Source organism: Ostrea edulis, chromosome 9 (assembly GCF_947568905.1).
Source record: "Ostrea edulis chromosome 9, xbOstEdul1.1, whole genome shotgun sequence".
Taxonomy (NCBI): domain Eukaryota; kingdom Metazoa; phylum Mollusca; class Bivalvia; order Ostreida; family Ostreidae; genus Ostrea; species Ostrea edulis.
This window is the reverse complement of record NC_079172.1, coordinates 60339876-60361643: the sequence shown is the minus strand read 5'-3', so window position 1 is coordinate 60361643 and position 21768 is coordinate 60339876. Positions and strand designations below refer to the sequence as shown.

At 35.5% G+C, this 21768-nt stretch overlaps 1 protein-coding gene across 8 annotated transcripts in view; it reads right to left on the bottom strand.

Annotated features, from left to right (window-relative positions):
* The window catches only part of LOC125660033 (unconventional myosin-XVI-like), a 95707-nt gene that overhangs the window by 5082 nt on the left and 68857 nt on the right, over positions 1-21768 (bottom strand). For 4 of the 8 annotated variants that reach the window (XM_056149753.1, XM_056149752.1, XM_056149755.1 and 1 more), the window contains exons 33-39: positions 20014-20109; positions 16304-16549; positions 6782-6820; positions 6544-6647; positions 6219-6341; positions 5323-5355; positions 1546-1767 (exon numbers count right to left, since the gene is read on the bottom strand). In XM_056149753.1, coding sequence (XP_056005728.1) covers positions 1546-1767; positions 5323-5355; positions 6219-6341; positions 6544-6647; positions 6782-6820; positions 16304-16549; positions 20014-20109 — 863 coding nt within the window. Of the gene's footprint in view, positions 1-826; positions 854-1545; positions 1768-5322; positions 5356-6218; positions 6342-6543; positions 6648-6781; positions 6821-16303; positions 16550-20013; positions 20110-21768 lie in introns of all 8 variants that reach the window. The other 4 variants (XM_056149756.1, XM_056149757.1, XM_056149758.1 and 1 more) reach the window with 3 other exon arrangements.

Below are 21768 nucleotides of genomic sequence, written 5' to 3'. Positions count from 1 at the left end.
TGTAATTTAAAACTTTTCACACATTTAGAAGATGAACAAGAGGCCTATTGACCACAATGCTCGCCTGACTAACATCTTAATCATACAGTGATCAATGCAAGTTTAGGACACTACACATGTATGTCTTTATACCTCTGTTGAGGACCTGCTCTGGTCATCCAATAGAAAAAAACCAAGAGGACATTTCCACATATCAAATTAAAATAACCGAATCCATGTGGTTTTTGAAAGGGATATTCTAACAAGAAATGTTTGTAAAACATATATCCTCCCTCCCCCAAATCATAATCCAGGTTCAGAAAACATGAATTTAGAAAACTTGATGACTTTTTGGCCTGAAACCAATAAGGGTTATAGCCTATAACGTCTATCTAGTAAAAGGATCTCAAGTTATTAAATGGTAAACCACAGGATGCAAAACGCCATGCGACCATTGTCATTTTTCAAACATCCTACACAATTTCCTAATTATCTTCTTTAAAAAAGGAGCATTGGCCATCACAAACTAGAATCCCTTTCAGCCAAGGATACTTTATGCTAAGTTCAGTTAAAATTGGTCATGAGGTTCTGGAAAAGAGGTACAAAATGTAAATAGAATTAACAACAGTCAATAGACAAATTTTAATCAGAAAAGCTCAAGGCTCAGGTGAGCTAAAATCCAGTACGATGTTGAATACAGAGGAGCTCTCAGACCTTCACACGGAGACATGCTCTTTAGTGGTTAGTGTGGGGAATGTTCCACACAGCTCACTGTAAATGGCCGTGAAATCACTGGTGTTACTGCAGCCTGCATTTTCTCACACTTATTTTTGTCTGAAAATCTTACCTTCAGTTACACTTTCTTAAAGCTTACCTAACAAATATCATGTAAGAGAAATCTTGAAGAATTTGCTATTATTATTTTTTAATGATTGCATAAAACTGGCATTGTTGTGGAGATGTTTCTCATTGCACCCATTCTTAAAAATAAACTTTTCCATATATTTAAATACTTTTCTACGTGCAAGAAGCAAATCATACCTAAAAATCCCAATGTTATGAAAGAAAAGTCGTATTTGAACTTGCCTTATTCATTCTTACATACCAGAGTCTATGTAATCCCTCTAACCCTGAAAATGAGCTGTTTCAAAGATTTGGGAATTAATTAAGGCTATAGACATGGGAGCACCATTTCCAGTAGACACTGTCTTTGTCTTGGATGGTTTCTTAATGTAGAATTGTTGATAGTTATAAAGTGAACGTGCCATTTCCTACTTTCATTTTTAATTTGCTTGATGGTTACCATTGCTTGATGGTTACCATTATAACCAAAGACTATGTGGCTCTGGATTTAAAGGATCCATTTATAACTTAATTTGATTTGTCATTTGCTTTCTAATTACTGTGAATATCAAATTCTTAAAGTTGACAGGGCTGGTCCTGAGGTTTGGTGATAATAAATAGATGGATACTCTGGTATGCAAGAATGGTATTATTTCACCATTTCAAAATGCCCTCATTTTTAAATACATTAATTCCCAACAGAAACCCCTATATCAAGCTTACATCATTTGTGACTTTGGTTGAATTCTTTGGAGCATTAGTAACAAGTGGTGTTCCTAGTTGTTTGGTAACAGGTGGTTTATCTGGTTGCTTAGCAACAGGTGGGGTTTCAGGTTGCTTAGTAACAGGGGATACAGGTTTCTTAGTAACAGGGACGGTGTTATTTGTTGCATTGTTGGTTTGGGTTTCATCAAAGGACTGACGTTTCTGTAATACAGGTTTTATCTACAACAGAGAAACAATCACATAACACAAAAATCGCATCATATTGCTGACTCACAACATCATAGCACAATGGGAACACACCAAGTGAAACACTGCTCCTCGATGTACACCACCTGTCCCGTGGTCCCAGGAATAAATCCTCTATTTGTAGAATAATAAATGGTTCCCTTGACACTCATGCATGCACTCACATATCCCCCTCAATCATTACACCCCAAATGAACTGCATTTTCAAGAGATACCTTGCCAAGTGGTTATTACAATTTTGTAGTTGACTTCCCAAACTAATGAAATGTGCAACACATAACAGAGGAAACAGCTAAATAGCTTGGAAAATTCAATTTGTTTTATTATAGGAGATTCTAACAATAAAACAGGAAACAGCTAAATAGCTTGGAAAATTCAATTTGTTTTATTATAGGAGATTCTAACAATAAAACAGGAAACAGCTAAATAGCTTGGAAAATTCAATTTGTTTTATTATAGGAGATTCTAACAATAAAACAGGAAACAGCTAAATAGCTTGGAAAATTCAATTTGTTTTATTATAGGAGATTCTAACAATAAAACAGGAAACAGCTAAATAGCTTGGAATATTCAATTTGTTTTATCATAGGAGATTCTAACAATAGAGAGTAAGCTGACAACAATGAATACCTCTATCCAGTTTAATGCTGGCTTCAATCAGAAAATGTTTGTGATAATTAATCAACGAGAGAAATACTAGGGCAAACTGTTCTGTGTATCTAGACAAGATCGTTGGAGCAGAATTCTGGACAGCAGCCATTCTTCAGTGTTACTACATCCAAGTTGACAATATGTGGGATAGAAGAAGTGAAGAAGGGAGGAATGACTGTCAGAAGATTCCTTGATAACAAGAATGGCACACAATTCAGAACACAGGTATTAGTGGGTGCCTCAACAAAATTTGTACAGGCATTCAGGAAGTGTGTGGAGGTTTGTACAAACACCTACAGAACGGACAGTATCACACAGAATCTGTAGAAAGCTGGCAGTCAGTCAGTATTAAGTTGTACAGAGAAGCACTTTCACACAGAATCTCAGATAAACGCACCACTGCGTAAAAACAGTAAAACACGCAGAAATACAATTAAGTTGTACAGAGGAATATTTTTACACAAAATCTCAGATAAATGCACCATTGAAATACAAAGAGAAAAGTAGTATGAAATCGTGAATTATACCTGGAAAGCATTTTATCTGTTCCAGTGCGTCAACACCTGAAGCAACGTCATGTTTCGGATATCAGTAACACACCAAAACATGATCCCTTTTATACCTCAGTTAAATTCTATAGATCTTAAATTTTCATTCCATATGATCATTAGGTCATAAATTGATCATTATGAGAGGGAGAAAAAAAGCAAGAGAGAGATTCATTGCTAAAATCATAGTTGAATTTTCATGGGCCTTTGTATTTCAGGTAAATAAAATAATGCATTTGTAAATGAAAGAAAGCAGAAGTGAGCAAGCTCACATACCTCACGCTCCAACATTGCTTGACAATGCCTCACATGACGAATGTTAATGCTATGCATTACTGCAACAACAGGACAGACGGGCTCAAAATTTTAAGTTCAATAGGGACATAACTCCCAGAAAAATTATTGAATAAGAAGTTTCTGGGAATATGCACATCTACTCAGTGTGTCTTTATTAACTACAGAGTTTCATGAAATTCTGTTGAGCAGTCTCAGAGGAGTTGCGCTGATAAAAAGGGGACTGATGGTCTATCTAACGGACGGGTCAAAAACATAATACTCTCCGCAACTTCGTTGCCTGGGGTTTGATAAGGTCACATGAAGTCGAAACGAGCCCAGAACGACATGGTCGAAATGTGTGTCTAAAGATCTTATGGAGGTACTCTACATCGTCATAATGGCTGACTTCCTTTCAAAAACATGGATGAAAAAATCAATATCAGCAATATTGACTTTTCCTTTTCCATTTAAATACAAAGCCGAGTATCTCAGTAAGTTAGAATACCGACTCTGAACTGTAGGTCACAGGTTCGAGTCCAGCAGGGGCTTTAGTTTTTTTCCAGATTACCTTCAACTAAATCTGTATTTTTTGACAAAATAAAGCAAATTTAAAAATTTTCAACTTCAAAATATTGTACATATCCTCCACTTTTTATCTACATAAAATTTCTCTGGTGTAGCATACCTCCTTAAAGCTTGCAAACTGGAGAGCTGGCAAAGAATCGAGACGACTGTTGCCTAGCGATTGGGAAAGCCAACCAAAACCAGATAGAGAGTGAATCATGGATGCCTAAATTATTGCATACAGGTTGATTTTGGCACATGACCTTGACAAATCACTTGACTAAATACCTGATTATAAATGTCTTATATAGTTCAAAAGTTACAACAATAAATGACCTTGACTTCCAAATAGTTTCATTGTCCTTTCATTTGAAAAATGAAAATATCACCATTTCATTTTTGTCCTTTCCACCCGAATTCTTAGTGGGCAAATTTAACAGCAACTCTAAAGTAGGAAGATGGGTTTGGCCAATTTTGAAAAGAGATGGAATAGTTTTTCTGTTCATTAAGGAATAAATTACATGAGGTGAAAATTTTCCCAGTGCACACAATTTATCTGCCCTAAACTAAATGATATGTAACCGTGTGTAGACAAGTTTAATAGAAAATTAGAAAATGTGATTTTAATTAAGTTATAATATAAATAATCACTGTCCGACATTGTAACAAATACTTCTTTGAAATCTCTATCCTCAAAGTTGAAATCTTTATCCTGTATACCTCAGATAAAAATCAAAACTTGTGGACAAATAGACAAACAGTCCACAAACAAGATGCCCCTTATCTTTGATCTCTGGGACATAAAAAAAATATGATTTCTGTAGATTTTACAGGACAGGAAATGTTAAGCAACTGAAAGAAAAACAGGCAAGTACTGCAAAGAGGGTTGAAAAGCGGGATACTGGAAATCTCTGGTAGGTAGAAACCACAAAACTCTCATAGGCCAAGAAAGAGGGTTGAAAAGCGGGATACTGGAAATCTCTGGTGGGTAGAAACCACAAAACTCTCATAGGCCGAGAAAGAGGGTTGAAAAGCGGGATACTGGAAATCTCTGGTGGGTAGAAACCACAAAACTCTCATAGGCCGAGAGCAGGTGTCGACTTCAGTCAGTACATTTTTCATAAAACACGCTCACTCATCCTCTACATACTGTCTGATATTATATATTATATAATTATTTTACTCTGTAATAACCATTTCTGGATCAATAAAGGTTTGTGTAGACAGTGTATAGAAATTTACCACTGAAAACCCACAGCTGACGAGCAGAAACACATGAATATGTATTTTATTTTTCAGAAATTCACTACTAAAGAAATGAATTATCTGAATTGATGCTCAGGTCTTAAACTCAAATAACTTATTACCGGTACTACCTCGGTATCACACAGTGCACACTATTTAATTTAGTTTATTTTCCACCTCGACAGGTCCCTATTGTGCTGTGTGGGTTTACAGTCTTAAAGAAGAAGAAAAGTTGGTAGCTTACTTTTGAGGTCTTGGCCTTTTCTTTGTTCAGCATCTACAAATAACAACATGGCACAATGCAGTCTATAGCTACTCTACAACTCACTGGACACGCCCACCACAGTTAGTCACATGCTTTTAGTGTCAAACTTCAGAGTCAATGTATTAAAACATTTAGTAGAGCTATCTAAAATGTTCAAAAGTGCAACTTTATTATTTCTTACTCCATAAAAATAAAAACTTACAGCTTTACATTTAAACACATTAAACACTTGATCATGTGAAGTTTACCTCGAGCATTAATACATCAGATTTTAAGAATTGACACACAGTGGAAAATGTTGTCTTCCATGAAGCCATGCATTTGTTTTTGCATTAAATGCACTCATTAGTTCTCGGTTAATCAAAACCATTAATCATCATTAATTAAGGTCCACTGCATGTGTTGATTGCAGTCTGCATTATTTATCTTAAACGTTTTGGTCTGATAATCTTTCCGAATGACCCCGCCTCCTTTGCTTCTTTGAATTCAAACAATTTTATTTTGTAAGTGTTTCACAAGCGTTTGATAGAAAAGTTTTTCTGTGTGTAAAATAGACAGCCTAATTTACCAATAACTTTCAATCCTTTATAGAAATGCATAAAGTTTATAAAAAAAAAAATTCTTACAGGAAAAATTAAGTATGAATTTTTTTTCTCAAATATAGGATTATACCCATTATTGAATATTCTGCATCATGAAAAGTAAAAATAAAATACCGCCACATAGTGACTTAAATTTGAATATCAAAGTACACATCTAGTACTTTAAAAACCATGCTTTACAACACATTTTTCATCCCAAACAGAAACTCTAATATTACTATTGGACGTTAGTGGGTAGGAAATGTGGTGTTCACAGGGGCAGACAACTCTTACTGCTTGTGTCATCACTTCCTCCTGTTCCCGCTTTTCTTTCTCTTTCTTCTCCAACATCTTTCTCTTCCACTCTGGAACATCCTTCCACTTCAGCTCCTCTGCCTTCTTCCGCCTCAATTCCTCCTACAACATAGTCCATAGTGAAAATACCAGTAATAAACTGATATCTTTACAGTTCCTGCTACAACATAGTCCATAGTGAACTATCACACATTTACAGTTAGTTTCCTATTAAAAAACATGGAAGGTTTGGTTAACATGGCCCCCAGCCAGGTATTGCTCACTGTAAATAGTTAAATTTTCCCTCCCCCTAATGATACATTACCACATATTCCCGAACTTTTTCTTCATTCTTCTTTATTATCATGTCTTTCTTCCAGTTTGGTACAGCATTTGTAATGGGAACATAACCAGGAATTTGACTGTAATCTGAAGTTGAGAGAAATCTAATTCACAATGTGTATGCCTAAGAGACTAAGACAGTGCCAGAGAGAATATAACACAGGCCCCAAGTGAAGGCAGCTTTTCTTAATAGAAGTGATGATGAACAGGTATATACCTACCAATTTCATCCAGATCAATGTCCATATTGTCACCAGTATCTGAATAAAAATAAACAATGATACTTAATATCAATCACACAACACAAAAAAGAAAAGTCAGAATGATAAACAAAAATACACTTACACTGCAGGATATTTTTTAACTGATTCAGAAAGTGATTTCATTTTCAGGGAAACCCTCTTTTGCATGATTATCTCACACATTACATTATATATACTGCTAAGTTTAAACGTGAGTTATGAGTAATAAATTCCTTGCCCTGGAATATATACACTGCATAAATCTAGGGAACACTCATCCCTAAAATCTCAAAATTAACCCCTAACCTTACACGATCAATACACTCATCCCCAAAATCTCAAAATTAACTCCTAACCTTACACGATCAATACATCCATCCCTAAAATCTCAAAATTAACCCCTTACCTTACACAATCAATACATCCATCCCTAAAATCTCAAAATTAACTCCTAACCTTACACGATCAATACATCCATCCCTAAAATCTCAAAATTAACCCCTAACCTTACACGATAAATACACCCATCCCTAAAATCTCAAAATTAACCCCTAACCTTACACGATCAATACATCCATCCCTAAAATCTCAAAATTAACCCCTAACCTTACACGATCAATACACCCATCCCTAAAATCTCAAAATTAACTCCTAACCTTACACGATCAATACATCCATCCCCAAAATATCAAAATTAACTCCTAACCTTACATGATTGATACATTCATCCCCAAAATCTCAAAATCAACTCCTAACCTTACACGATATAACCATCACTTGTGGGTGTACAGCCTAGCAACCAATTCTCCTTTCCAACTTGTACTTTTACCCATGTATGCAGTAACTGTGATCAAATATTACACATCACGCAGGGAGCAAGCTACTCCCTCCCAGACACAATTGTGGTTGATCAACAGATACTGTATCTAATACTATCTTTTGGGTTTCACATAAATCAAAACTTTTTTTTCTAAGGTGGTCTATAAATACCAGCGTGAGGCCTCCCATCTGCTTATTCATTATCTATTAACCTTAAGGCTCATTAGGAACTTGATCAGAGTATTATTCACTTTTTGTGTACTTCTTCAAATGCCAAGGCTGTTTTTATTGATTCACACTAAATAAGTTTCAAACATTAAAAAAAACAAGCTTTGTCCATTTGTGAATATAATAAGCTGATTATATAGGCAGTTAAAAAAACAAGTTTAGTCCATTTGTGAATGTAATAAGCTGGCTATATGGGCAGGTCAAGGTATTATAAGAGGACATCCTCAGAAACTGACCCACTGCTCACAAATCTTACACTGGATAGCAGACTAGAAGGAGTTGTTCTTATTTCATAGACTCTTCATAGACTCCGACAACATATCCTCCAATCACATGTATATTCAAATCTTTTGATAATCAGTTCTACTGTAGATAAAACTAACTTTCCTGCATAGCCACACCCTAAACATTCACTACAAAGCATGGAAACCATCATAGCTGAGGCTTCCCTAGTATACAACTAAAATTACTGACATTCTGAGCTCATTACAAATAAGACAAATATTCTGTACTATTACCAAATTTCTAGAAAATGCCACAATCCTGCTGATGTTATCCCTCAATAATGCATTCACAGCACACAGAAAATATCACAGGTACTCTCTGTCTCTATGACAACCTAGAATTATATGACCAGGACTTGTCCATATCTTTATACATATATTTCATATTGATTACTATATCATATTTTACAATAGTCCGAGTTCATTCAGAGAATACACTCTACCTGTACACAACAGCGTGTACTGTATAGCGACAGAGACTTAATTCCCTTGAGTCCGAGATCATTCTTTCCATGTTATATCGGTAAACAAAAGCACTAAGAGTAGTGGATTTCTATACCCTGTGTTGCTTTGACTGAGAGTTTCTTGGAACAGATTGTTCTCTCCAAGCTTGCAAGACTAAAGGTTGGTAAGAATGGGTGAAAGGATGCACACTTCAAGTTACAATTAGATAAGGCTAGATAGCTCAAGCAACAGACTAGTTATACAGACACATTCCTGCTGACTAGTTATACAGACAGGTTCCTGCTGACTAGTTATACAGACACATTCCTGCTGACTAGTTATACAGACACATTCCTGCTGACTAGTTATACAGACAGGTTCCTGCTGACTAGTTATACAGACACATTCCTGCTGACTAGTTATACAGACACATTCCTGCTGACTAGTTATACAGACAGGTTCCTGCTGACTAGTTACACAGACAGGTTCCTGCTGACTAGTTACACAGACAGATTCCTGCTGACTAGTTATACAGACACATTCCTGCTGACTAGTTATACAGACACATTCCTGCTGACTAGTTATACAGACAGGTTCCTGCTGACTAGTTACACAGACAGGTTCCTGCTGACTAGTTACACAGACAGATTCCTGCTGACTAGTTATACAGACACATTCCTGCTGACTATAGTTATACAGACACATTCCTGCTGACTATAGTTATACAGACACATTCCTGCTGACTATAGTTATACAGACAGATTCCTGCTGACTATAGTTATACAGACAGATTCCTGCTGACTAGTTATACAGACAGATTCCTGCTGACTAGTTACACAGACAGGTTCCTGCTGACTAGTTATACAGACAGATTCCTGCTGACTAGTTATACAGACAGGTTCCTGCTGACTAGTTATACAGACAGATTCCTGCTGACTATAGTTATACAGACAGGTTCCTGCTGACTAGTTATACAGACAGGTTCCTGCTGACTAGTTATACAGATTCCTGCTGACTATAGTTATACAGACAGGTTCCTGCTGACTAGTTATACAGACAGATTCCTGCTGACTATTATAGACAGGTTCCTGCTGACTAGTTATACAGACAGGTTCCTGCTGACTAGTTACATGGGAAGGTTCCTGGTTTGACCCAGACTACCTAACCATGATGAAATTTTGCACCAATACACAATAATTAAGACAATTCAAAGTACTGCACCAACGAAAAATGCAAAGAAAAACAGCTTCTCTTTTTCACAGGAATAATCTTAAAATACATGAGTTAAATACAAGCTTATCACTTTTGTATAATTTTTCTTCCAGGTTCCTCTTGAGGAAAGATTTAGATTTCCCTAATTAATTTCTAGAATGATGTTGGATGGGCGAGCAGTAGATAATGAGACTGAAGGTCTACAATGATTTAGATTACTGGGGGAGTGAAAAATCTCTTAATTTCAAACACAACATGATCAAGATACATACAAAGTAAGGGACAGGAATACAGTACATTCTATCTCACCAGAAGTCTGTTTTATGTGAGATGAGATTGATATAGCATTTCTTTTATAGCCAGATACTCATTCAATGCAATGAACATTAAAATGGGCTACACTGTTATATTTGTAATTCCTCTATGATATGGTTCATTCATAATAATTCTTTGTAATTCTTAGAAAAAGTACATGTATTACAAGTAAATACTTCCGATAATATCTAAGATAATCGGATGAAGTACTAGATTTAATGCCCCTCCTTCTCTCCTTCTGACACAGGTGTTAAACTGCTATGGACATGATGAAGAGGAATCATAAACTATAGAACCTGTATATAAATCAAGATGGCCATGTTCCATGTGTAATTTCTGATGCTTCAGAATGCTAGACAGTTTATTGATACAAACTATTTATTCTTATTTGCATCCAAACAACCAGCTGTTCTGGGGTCAGAGTGAGTCGGGCAGATTCCTCTGTACAGTAAGGTAATATTTTCTATTGGTTGGTGAATAAAAACAAGGAATTTGGAGAGAAAATGCATGCAATCTTGCAGAAAATTTTCCTAATTTCTAAATTTACAGAATTGTAATTGTTTCCCAGTAAAATATTATATAACTGCTGTGGAGATCAGTAAACGCTGACTGATGTTCATCCTGTACACAGGAAGTCACGAGTTCAAATTTCAACTGCGTCTAACCTGAAACTTTAAAATGTGTTGATTACATCCTTCATCAGACTTAATTGGTAAGAAGTAAAAGTCAGCTTTTTTGACAAGGTCTTATAAACTAAGGTTACAGTGAGTAAAAACCACAGGTCTTTTGTACAAATCCTTACAAACTAAAAGTTCCAATGAGTGCTGTACAATAATGTACCCTCTTTGTATTGGCCCTGGTCGATAGGTCTGCTGTATTGGCCTGGGTCGATAGGTCTGCTGTATTGGCCCGGGTCGATAGGTCTGCTGTATTGGCCCGGGTCGATAGGTCTGCTGTATTGGCACAGGTCGATAGGTCTGCTGTATTGGCCCGGGTCGATAGGTCTGCTGTATTGGCACAGGTCGATAGGTCTGCTGTATTGGCCCGGGTCGATAGGTCTGCTGTATTGGCACAGGTCGATAGGTCTGCTGTATTGGCCCGGGTCGATAGGTCTGTAGTTTGGAACAACACTAGTCCTATAACTTGATATTGAGTAAAATATTCTTATGAACACAAGACTACATTAATTATATCCAAAATGAGGAGTCTGGTAAATCTGTTGCTAAATGGTCTAAAACTCCATTGAAGTATTCGTTTGAGTTTCAAAGAAAATTGGTCCGGTTTTGATGCTGATGTCTTGATCTACTTTTCAGATTAATCTCTCTAGGATAAAAATTATCAAAAGAATCTCTCTGAAATTCTTCACAGAAATGACCATTTCCTAAATCTAACCAGACTACAATATCCACATCCCAGTATGGGAGGCCTTGTCAGGAAGGAAGTCAGGAGTCTGTCTAAATCAATCTTCAAAGAGTTTGTAGCTGAACAAAGCACAAGTCATTCCAAGCATGGAATATAAGATCAACACACACTACTAGAGTATTTAGCCTGCCCTAGAAACTGAAGCCAGAATTCTATTATCACATGTGTACATATTATTATGTAATTTAATTATTACAATACTGGACACATTCCAACACCATAAACCATCTAGAACACAATACAACATAACCAAGCCGAGGAACCAACCAATGAATAATATACAGTGAAATATGGCTAATACTCATGTTATGTCATCTGAAATGGTGTCAACCATACTCATACACAGGAATCCCATGGGGATCGGGGTTAGAATAGGTCCTCAGTACCCCTTGCTTGTTGTAAGAGGCGACTAAATGGGGCAATACTTCAGATAAGGCCACAAAACTGAGGTCCCGTGTCACAGTAAGTGTGGCACGATTAAGACCCCTCCCTGTTCAAAGGCCATAAGCGCCGAGCATAGGCCTAAAATTTGCAGTCCTTCAACGGTAATGGTGACATTTCCATGAGTGAAAAATTCTCAAGCAGGACGCAAAACAATATACAACTAACCAACTAACCAATTTTATCCAAATTTTTTTTCTGGTTACAAGCCTGTCCAGAATAGACAAAATTCATTATATACAAATATAGTTCTGATATACTCTTCAGGCACCTAAATCATTCCATCCCATCCTCCATTTCTTGTCGCTCAGAAGAACCATTCCATGTATTGGGCTTGTAACCCACAATATTATCTGGAGGCTTCATATTTAGCTAGTTCTAGTAGCACATGGCAGTCGGTACTAACTCCTACAACCAATTTCATACCAAAGTACTTACTACCTACTGACTGCAAGTACCTATACTGTGTAGGCTCTCGATCAGTCAACACTTTGCCCCCTCCCCCACACACTACAGAAAAGCACTCCCATGGCTATGTGCTAAGCACCTTACACCCATTTCTTAATGACTGTGCAGCTATGGCATGTTAATATAAAACATGTGTACCTGTTACAGTAGTAGACTAGTACATCCCAGTGTGGAGAATATTTGTTCTACATGTGTAATCCGGGCGTCCTGCAGAAAACACAAACACTGGCCTACTGTTCAACTCAAGCTGACTGAGATATTGACCATCAAACATGATAACTATAGCGAATGAAAGATTGACCATCATACTGGATAACTATAGCGAATGAAAGATTGACCATCAAACTGGATAACTATAGCGACTGAAAGATTGACCATCAAACATGATAACTATAGCAAATGAAAGATTGACCATCAAACACGAAACCTTGGACAGTGAACCTGTACCCTGGAGTTGGCATAATGGTAAACACGATCTTGTAAACACCTACATCTGTACATCAACATCATAGAACATTTCACATCTACATTGAACTTATTGTCTCCATAAATTATTCCTCTGTAAGACTCTGTATATACATTTGCCCAAGTCCATCAAGCACCTGTTGTTTCAGTTCAGGTTGCCACAGTAAACACATCTGAATGTTTGTATGAAATCAGAGTGTGGATTGTAACAGACTAGTGAGGAACTACAGCATCAATCACCTGTAAACCATTAAACCCTATACAATCCATCAACAGGGCAGTGATTAAAATACTACTAGTTCACTAGCAAATCATCATCTAATGTCCCAGTGTCAGTGATTAAATTCTACAGGTTCACAACAAAATAACCAAACATCGAATTCTTCACCCATCCACCCCAGCATAATTAATCTAAACCACGTTTTTTTTTTTTTTTTTTGGTTTCCTGAAATTCCTGAGATTGCAATAAAATGACTTAATGTTTCCATCCTTTGAAAGGCACTAAGAGCTAAATATAGCATGCAGACAATTCAACTTGCAGATCAGAGCCTTAGATAAAATCATACCACACAGCACAGGAGGGGTTACGTAATGGCTAATCTGACAGGAAGCTGAATGGGGAGAGGGGAGGGTAAAAGATGGACAAATGGACAGACAGAAAATTCACAGTATTGTTAAAGTAAATCTGACAGAAGAATCTGAACCAGAAGACAGGGTGGGGGGTGGGAGTAGAACACAGACAGATGGACAGATTGAAATTTCACTGTATTGTAAAAGTAAATCTAACCAGGGCAGGAAATGTAGAGGACAGACAGACAGAGTATGGGAGGGGTTATGTAATTATGACAGGAAGCCGATTTCAGAGGTGTTGAAGACAGACGTTTTAGTCAGGAAGCTGGACAGGAGTGGGTGGGGGGGGTGGGGGGGACTGCAGACAGATAGAAGAGACAGACCAATCATCAAAATAACGTACATTACCTAATCAACGAAATAAGAAATAAAATCAAAACATGTTAAAACTCATAATCAAAGGATGAAAGTTGTTTCGGTAACTGAAAGTTTCTGATGATATGGACATCATACAAAAATATATTGCATAGATTAAGATTAAAGCATTCACTATACCACTCATATATATATATATATATTGCAGTAACATGTACGAGAATACTGCCTGCTTTGTTCTGACAGAGATCATCTGAGTTAAAGGCATTATCTTAATGCTCAGCCCGGTCACACATAGGAACCAACAACAAACACTCAGCTGAAACTCAAACGGAGACCCAAAAAGTTTTTACCTTATTCAACAAAACTCACCTTGAATTTCTAATGAGATAATATCCTATGAGAATGAAGGTGAATAAAATAAAACCAGGAAAGAAACAAATACAAGAGAACTCCAGGTATCCCAAATATGTCTGAGTTCTCTGACATCAGATCGCTACGGTAACTTGGGAGGAATAGTGAGAGTGGGGCCTCAGAGGGGGGAGACAGATTTTGGAAATTTTCCAGAGAGAAGGAAGAATGTCTTATCTTGTCATCTGGTTTCCTTTGTCTTCAACCCAGCTACAACTGTAGGTACTAATTTCTGTCTTTACCCCCATTGTAATAGTTAAATCATACTAGTATATGAATTCAATAGTTTATTAATAGATGAGAAAAAGTTGAATGAACTTGACAAAATATGTACCAGCTACTGAGCTGCAATAGAAATTGTAGATAGTTCAACTGACACCCAGATCTTAAGATCTTGAGAGAAGACGAGATAATAATCATAATTCCTACTTTTCTCTCTCTGGAAAATTGTACTTCCCTCACAGTAGACAAGACAGTTAGTGTTTGACCTACTTATGAAGCTGGAATCTAGGTCAGGTGATGGGTACTCACCACTGCCCAGTGCCCTTGTGTGGACCTCTTAGTATCTCTGATCTGATGGATCACAGCAGGGGGAATTAATCACAGATAAGATCAGGGAAAAAAATTCACACCAGCCTCTGAGGTTCAATCTAATAAAGTGATCATAAGACAGATCGGTTCAATTAGTTCTTAAAGACCCATGGGTGATTTACTGAGATTGAAAGTCCTACAATATTGCTAGCATTACAATATTAATACAGCTTTCAGGAATCAAAAAGTACACCTTCCATAAAATGCCAACAGACTATCAGTCATAAATGCATGGAATGCCATTCATCAATATCTTTGGTCTTCATAAATCACAGTGTTTAATGAGTAAAAGTTTGTCGTGGTTCATTAGATATTTTGGAGAGTGGTAGAACTTTCATCTGTCAGTCCGAGGCACAGGCAGCCAACATACATCACTAGTCACAACTGAATTATCTCCCGGTCTTAAAATAACACACTGTTAAAGTAATTAACAAAAGTTCTCAATGAGTCATGAATGAAACTATGGGGCAAATGTTGGTAGACAATATATCTAACTCACTGCGTGCATACACAAGACAAAAATGAGTTTTTGATTAGTAAAAATCTTAAACTGAATTTGAAAGATCCATTTCCTGCCACACATAGAGAATGAAGAGAGATGCATACAAGAGGAGCCAGGCAGTAATCTGACATCACAAAAAATAATACTGCTACATTATATCTAATGTGACGAAGTTAAACACTTTCATTGAACAAATATAAATCCTCTCTTTTCCATTCCACTTTTAGTTAAAATATGACTGAAAACAGTCGATATGTTCGGAGTGGAGAAAAAATAATAATCAAATAACAAGCCGCCATATAACCAGTTTAAAACCAGAGGAAAGAAAAATATGAGGATCTTTCAATTGCATAACTTAACCTTAACAGACCTAGCACTAAACACAGTGTATTCTGATAATTAGTTACTTCCCGTACCCAATCAACATGTCACATATTGTAATGATGAGTTACTTCCCTTACCCAATCAACATGTCTCTAATGATGAATTATTTCCTTTACCCAATCTACAAGTCTCCAATGATGAGTTACTTCCCTTACCCAATCAACATGTCTATAATGATGAGTTACTTCCCTTACCCAATCAACATGTCTCTAATGATGAATTACTTCCTTTACCCAATCTACATGTCTCCAATGATGAGTTACTTCCCTTACCCAATCAACATGTCTATAATGATGAGTTACTTCCCTTACACAATCAACATGTCTCCAATGATGAGTTACTTCCCTTACACAATCAACATGTCTATAATGATGAGCTACTTCCCTTACCCAATCTACATGTCTCCAATGATGAGTTACTTCCCTTACACAATCAACATGTCTATAATGATGAGTTACTTCCCTTACACAATCAATATGACATGTATTCTAATGATGAGTTACTTCCCTTACCCAATCAACATGTCTCCAATGATGAGTTACTTTCCTTACCCAATCAATGGTTACTCACCCTTCTTCTCTTTTTCAAACATTTTTCTCTTATTCAGATTTTCTTTGCCAGCTGCTATTGATGGAGTTTCCATGACCACAGGGGTAAGGGGCTGATTCAATTCATTGTCTTCTGGGGGTGGGGGAGGTAGAGGGAGTTCAGTTAATGGTTCCTCTTCATACGGGGGAGGAGGAAGCGGTTCATCGTCCAGAGATGATGTCATCACATTCATGCCAGCATCCGCAAAATTAGAAGGAGGTGATGTATCTAGGAGCATGTAAAACATTTCTAACATTAAAAAATTCTGATGAACATTGAATGTAATAAGAATTCTGTTCATAACTTTTTTACTATTGTGTATTTTCAGTCTCCTCTCAATCAAGGCCACATTAATAATGACTTAATTTTGTGTAATACAAAAACCCATGACATTTCTTAACATCATCTCGCGTCAAACCATAGGAATACAAATTGGAATTCTATTCCAAATTGTACATTTGTAATTATATGGGCAATTTTAAAAGTGAAACAAAGCACGATTTCTAATTTCCTGAAATTCACATGGTATACATAAATGACTACTTTGTATAAATTAATTTTGAATTTTGGCAGCCCTTTGGAAATGCAGACATTTTTTGTGCATGAAGGTATTTCATCAAAATGAAAAAGGTCTAGAATTCCTTTCGCATAAACAATAATGTACTGTTTGCTATTTCACTACAACACAAGAGATGCACAAATGTTTGTTCTGAAAGGAATCAAGATAGCAGCATTTGTAAAATTTACAGTCTCATATCTATGATTTATATGAATAGGTTCAATGGCAATACAGATTTGTTAGTTTTTTCTTCTTCTTGACTGTTGACTGGGGTTGAGGGCAGTACAGATTTGTTAGTTTTTTATTTTTATTATTTATTTTTTTTACAACTGTTGACTGGGGTTGAGGGCAGTACAGATTTGTTAGTTTTTTATTTTTATTATTTTTTTTTTTTTTACAACTGTTGACTGGGGTTGAGGGCAGTACAGATTTGTTAGTTTTTTATTTTTATTATTTTTTTTTTTACAACTGTTGACTGGGGTTGAGGGCAGTACAGATTTGTTAGTTTTTTATTTTTATTATTTTTTTTTTTACAACTGTTGACTGGGGTTGAGGGCAGTACAGATTTATTAGTTTTTTTTTCTTTTATTATTTTTTTTTTTACAACTGTTGACTGGGGTTGAGGGCAGTAGTAATTATGAGAGCTCTCTCAAGATCAAATTATTGCCTTTTACTTTAAGTTAGTGATCCTTAAACTATTGCCTTTTACTTTAAGTTAGTGATCCCTAAACTATCGCCTTCTACTTTAAGTTAGTGATCCCTAAATTATTGCCTTCTACTTTAAGTTAGTGATCCCTAAACTATTGCCTTCTACTTTAAGTTAGTGATCCCTAAATTATTGCCTTCTACTTTAAGTTAGTGATCCCTAAATTATTGCCTTCTACTTTAAGTTAGTGATCCCTAAACTATCGCCTTCTACTTTAAGTTAGTGATCCCTAAATTATTGCCTTCTACTTTAAGTTAGTGATCCCTAAACTATTGCCTTCTACTTTAAGTTAGTGATCCCTAAATTATTGCCTTCTACTTTAAGTTAGTGATCCCTAAATTATTGCCTTCTACTTTAAGTTAGTGATCCCTAAACTATCGCCTTCTACTTTAAGTTAGTGATCCCTAAATTATTGCCTTCTACTTTAAGTTAGTGATCCCTAAACTATTGCCTTCTACTTTAAGTTAGTGATCCCTAAATTATTGCCTTCTACTTTAAGTTAGTGATCCCTAAACTATTGCCTTTTACTTTAAGTTAGTGATCCCTAAACTATTGCCTTCTACTTTAAGTTAGTGATCCCTAAATTACTGCCTTCTACTTTAAGTTAGTGATCCCTAAATTATTGCCTTCTACTTTAAGTTAGTGATCCCTAAGCTATCGCCTTCTACTTTAAGTTAGTGATCCCTTGGGGGTGGGGGATTGGTCACATAATTACTGTTACCATAGTCAACAATTGTACATTCATATCCCAGTTTGCAGCATACAAAATAAGTGAACATATTTCTAATGCTGTACAATAAATGAACATATTTCTAATGCTGTACAATAAATGAACATATTTCTAATGCTGTACAATAAATGAACATATTTCTAATGCTGTACAATAAATGAACATATTTCCATCTTGTTTAACAAACCAGAACAAGCACCTCTAAATTAACTTATTAAGATACAAGATATACTGAATTTCTTCTAACATTTAATTCTTATATCTTGTACATTTCAAAAGTATCTTTTCTTTCAAACTTTACATCTTATGTTTGACTTTTTCACACAATACCATTGGTAAATAATGTAGGGGTATTCAATTTACAATACAATTAATTTTCTTAGTCTTGTTGTTAAAAAATAGTCATAGGGTATCTAAAATGACCCATAAAAAGATCAGTAAAATATTGTGCAAATTTTGATATACCCTGTTATTACATTTTCAACAGTGAAATACTGGAATTTATCCATTGAATAAAAGTTGTTATTTTCACACAAAAGTGTTATTTTCACACTGTGAAAATAACAACTGGGACTATTTGCCAAAAATAATTATCTGCAATTACATAATATCACTTTCATTTTACATTATGTATAATTGAATTTTCATGGTTTTTTTTATTTGAATGCCCAAAAATAATTTAATTTTCACGGGGGGGGGGAATGCTTGATCCACCTATCAAATGCGTCATGCCTTGCAAAATGTACCAGATGATGTCACGTCATATTGATTGACATGCATCTGCATATCTGTGACATTTACATTTTACTGTGTTGGACTTAATTTGGCAACAATGCTGCATGCTATAGTAAGTTATGTTGAAAACTTTTTTAAATACAAAAAGTGCAAATTATATAGCATTTTCTGGTACATGACATATTTTGTGTAATGTCGGGCCTAGATTTAAACTCGAGAGACAGGACTGTTTGATATTTTCACTCGTGCTTCGCACTTGTGAAACTATTTTTAAAAATCCTGTCTCACTCTTAAAATAAATTCTATACCCAACAACAATACATTGAATATCCTCTGTTTATTAAAGCGAATTCCTGTAATGCTTGGCAAATTTAATCTCCTTTTTCAGTTTGAGTTCAATATATTAAAAAATTGAAATATATCAATTGAATTGTTAATTTCTGTTCAGATATATTACTTTACTATGAAATGTTTTACCATGAAAGGTGAAGAAAACCAACCATCCATTCAATGATTATATCATTTATCTTCAGTATCTAAATTGAAATTTGAGTTATCTCCCTTTTCAATGCATTGATAGTCTGATTGACACGAGTTGCCTAAGAATTGAGATCTTTTTTGCTTGGTCTAGACCTTATGAGAATCTTTCTGTGTTTTGATATTGTTCTGTTGGAGACAAGGGTCATTGATTTCAATAAAGTAAGTTTTTACTCTGATTCCACTAAGAGAATAGTCCTCCTTAACTCAAAATTCCTATACTACATTTTCGAATCACATGTTACAACAGCAAACAAACAAGTAAAATGTAGCTTCATGACCCATATGATTTAAAAGTAAAGGAAATTTACACACAATTGGTGCATATCTTCTAATCTGTCTGGGGCACTCCAAGAAATGTGTACAACAGTTGTTGTTTTTTGGTCTGAGTTCTGGGACATTCTAAGAAATGTGTACATCAGTACCTTTTTCCCAAGGTTTTGGTCCCCCAGTTGATTTCAGTTTTGCTACAAATTTGACCCCTGTCTCAGTCTCACTCTCTGGTGTAGTTTTACTTCCTCCTGCAAGTCAACAACAATTACTAAATTATTATAGTCTCACACATGCAACAACAATTACTAAATTACTATACAGTCTCACATATACAACAAGTTATTAAATTACCATGATACCGTCTATTGCCAGTACTTTGTATTTTCTTACCCATAATATAATTTACAGAATTGATAGCATCTATGCAAATTTTTACAGTTATTGACTAAAATCTAATTTGATACATTTTATTTCAAATTTTTAATTGTAACCTAGCTTTTACATTTGGTAGACTGGGCTATTCACGGATTGTGGTTGACCATATAAAAGGAAATAATTAAAATTACGGGTTGAAAGGTGTATGTATTAGAGTAAAAATATTTCGGACAACAAAGTTTTTCATTCGAACAAGTGAAAGTTTGAGTTTACTTTCCCAAAGCGTAAGTGAAATAAAAAGTTAATGTCTATCCCCGTGTTACAGCAAGGAGTTTTAAGAATTTCATAGATTAATGATTTTACAACAGAACATTTTTCTTCAAGTCAAATTATTAAATCAATATCTTATACAATGCTTAACAAGAGCAAGAGTTCCACAGGCCTTGTCGTCACCTCAGCAATAGTTATAGGTATCACTAGTACCAAGGGCTACAAAATTTAGAAAAAAGTTCTGTTCTGCATAACTTAAGGATGTACTCTCGTGGTAATTTTACTGCGAGTGGGTCGCCATACTTTTTAAAGTTGTAAATCTGGGAATGCCTGTGTTTTATTAGAAGTAGAACATTAATATGTGTTTTTGTTTGTAAGTAATGTTAATAAACTAACAAAAATTAATTAAAACACATTATTTTCTCATTTTATGACATTCATGATGACGTTTACGATTATAAACAAACTCGAGCTCGAAGACGCACACTGTACGATGCCACATTTAAAGTCTATTCAAAAGCAGTCCAGAAACATACATGGGCGATTCGTTAGAAGTAAAACAGCAGTTATAGATCAGGCTGCATCCGATATTCTCACAAGTGAGTGGCAGACAAAGAAAATTACAGACAAGCAGACACAACCACATACATGGTGACACAGTACAGTACTGTACATAGTGTCAGACGAGAGGGGAGAATGGAAGAATGTTAGCGATGTAGTACCCGAACCAGAGTTGCTGATATAGTGTTGAATGAATTTGTAAGTTTTTCAATATACAAGAATTTTTTTTATGAAAATAAAATCTACAAACTATGTAGAACTGTACCTAAATTGATCTGCAATCTTCCAGATCCCGCCTAGTTGGTCACGTGTGAATTTTGCTCCTAACGTTCAATGTATCATTATTGAAGCATCATTTCGATTAAAAAGTGTAATCTATATCATTGTTTTAAAAAATCGCCAAAGTATACAGCGAATTTAATTCATTAAAAAGAGTTCAAAGGGAAAAGGGGGGGGGGGGGGGGGGGGGGGGTTCTCCCATCTAGAGAATTATGGAGCGCCATTCATGTACAAATTAGTTAAAACAAAAGATAATTTTGTTGACTATATATACATGTATAGATATGTTTCTTTTGGGCTACTAGATCAATAATTTGTTTCTAATCAGTTCTGGAAAATTACATTATTTTATCAAAATTTTATTTTAAATATTCCTTCAAAGTGTAATTGTCAAAAAGTTTTTATAATATTAAAATTTGTTT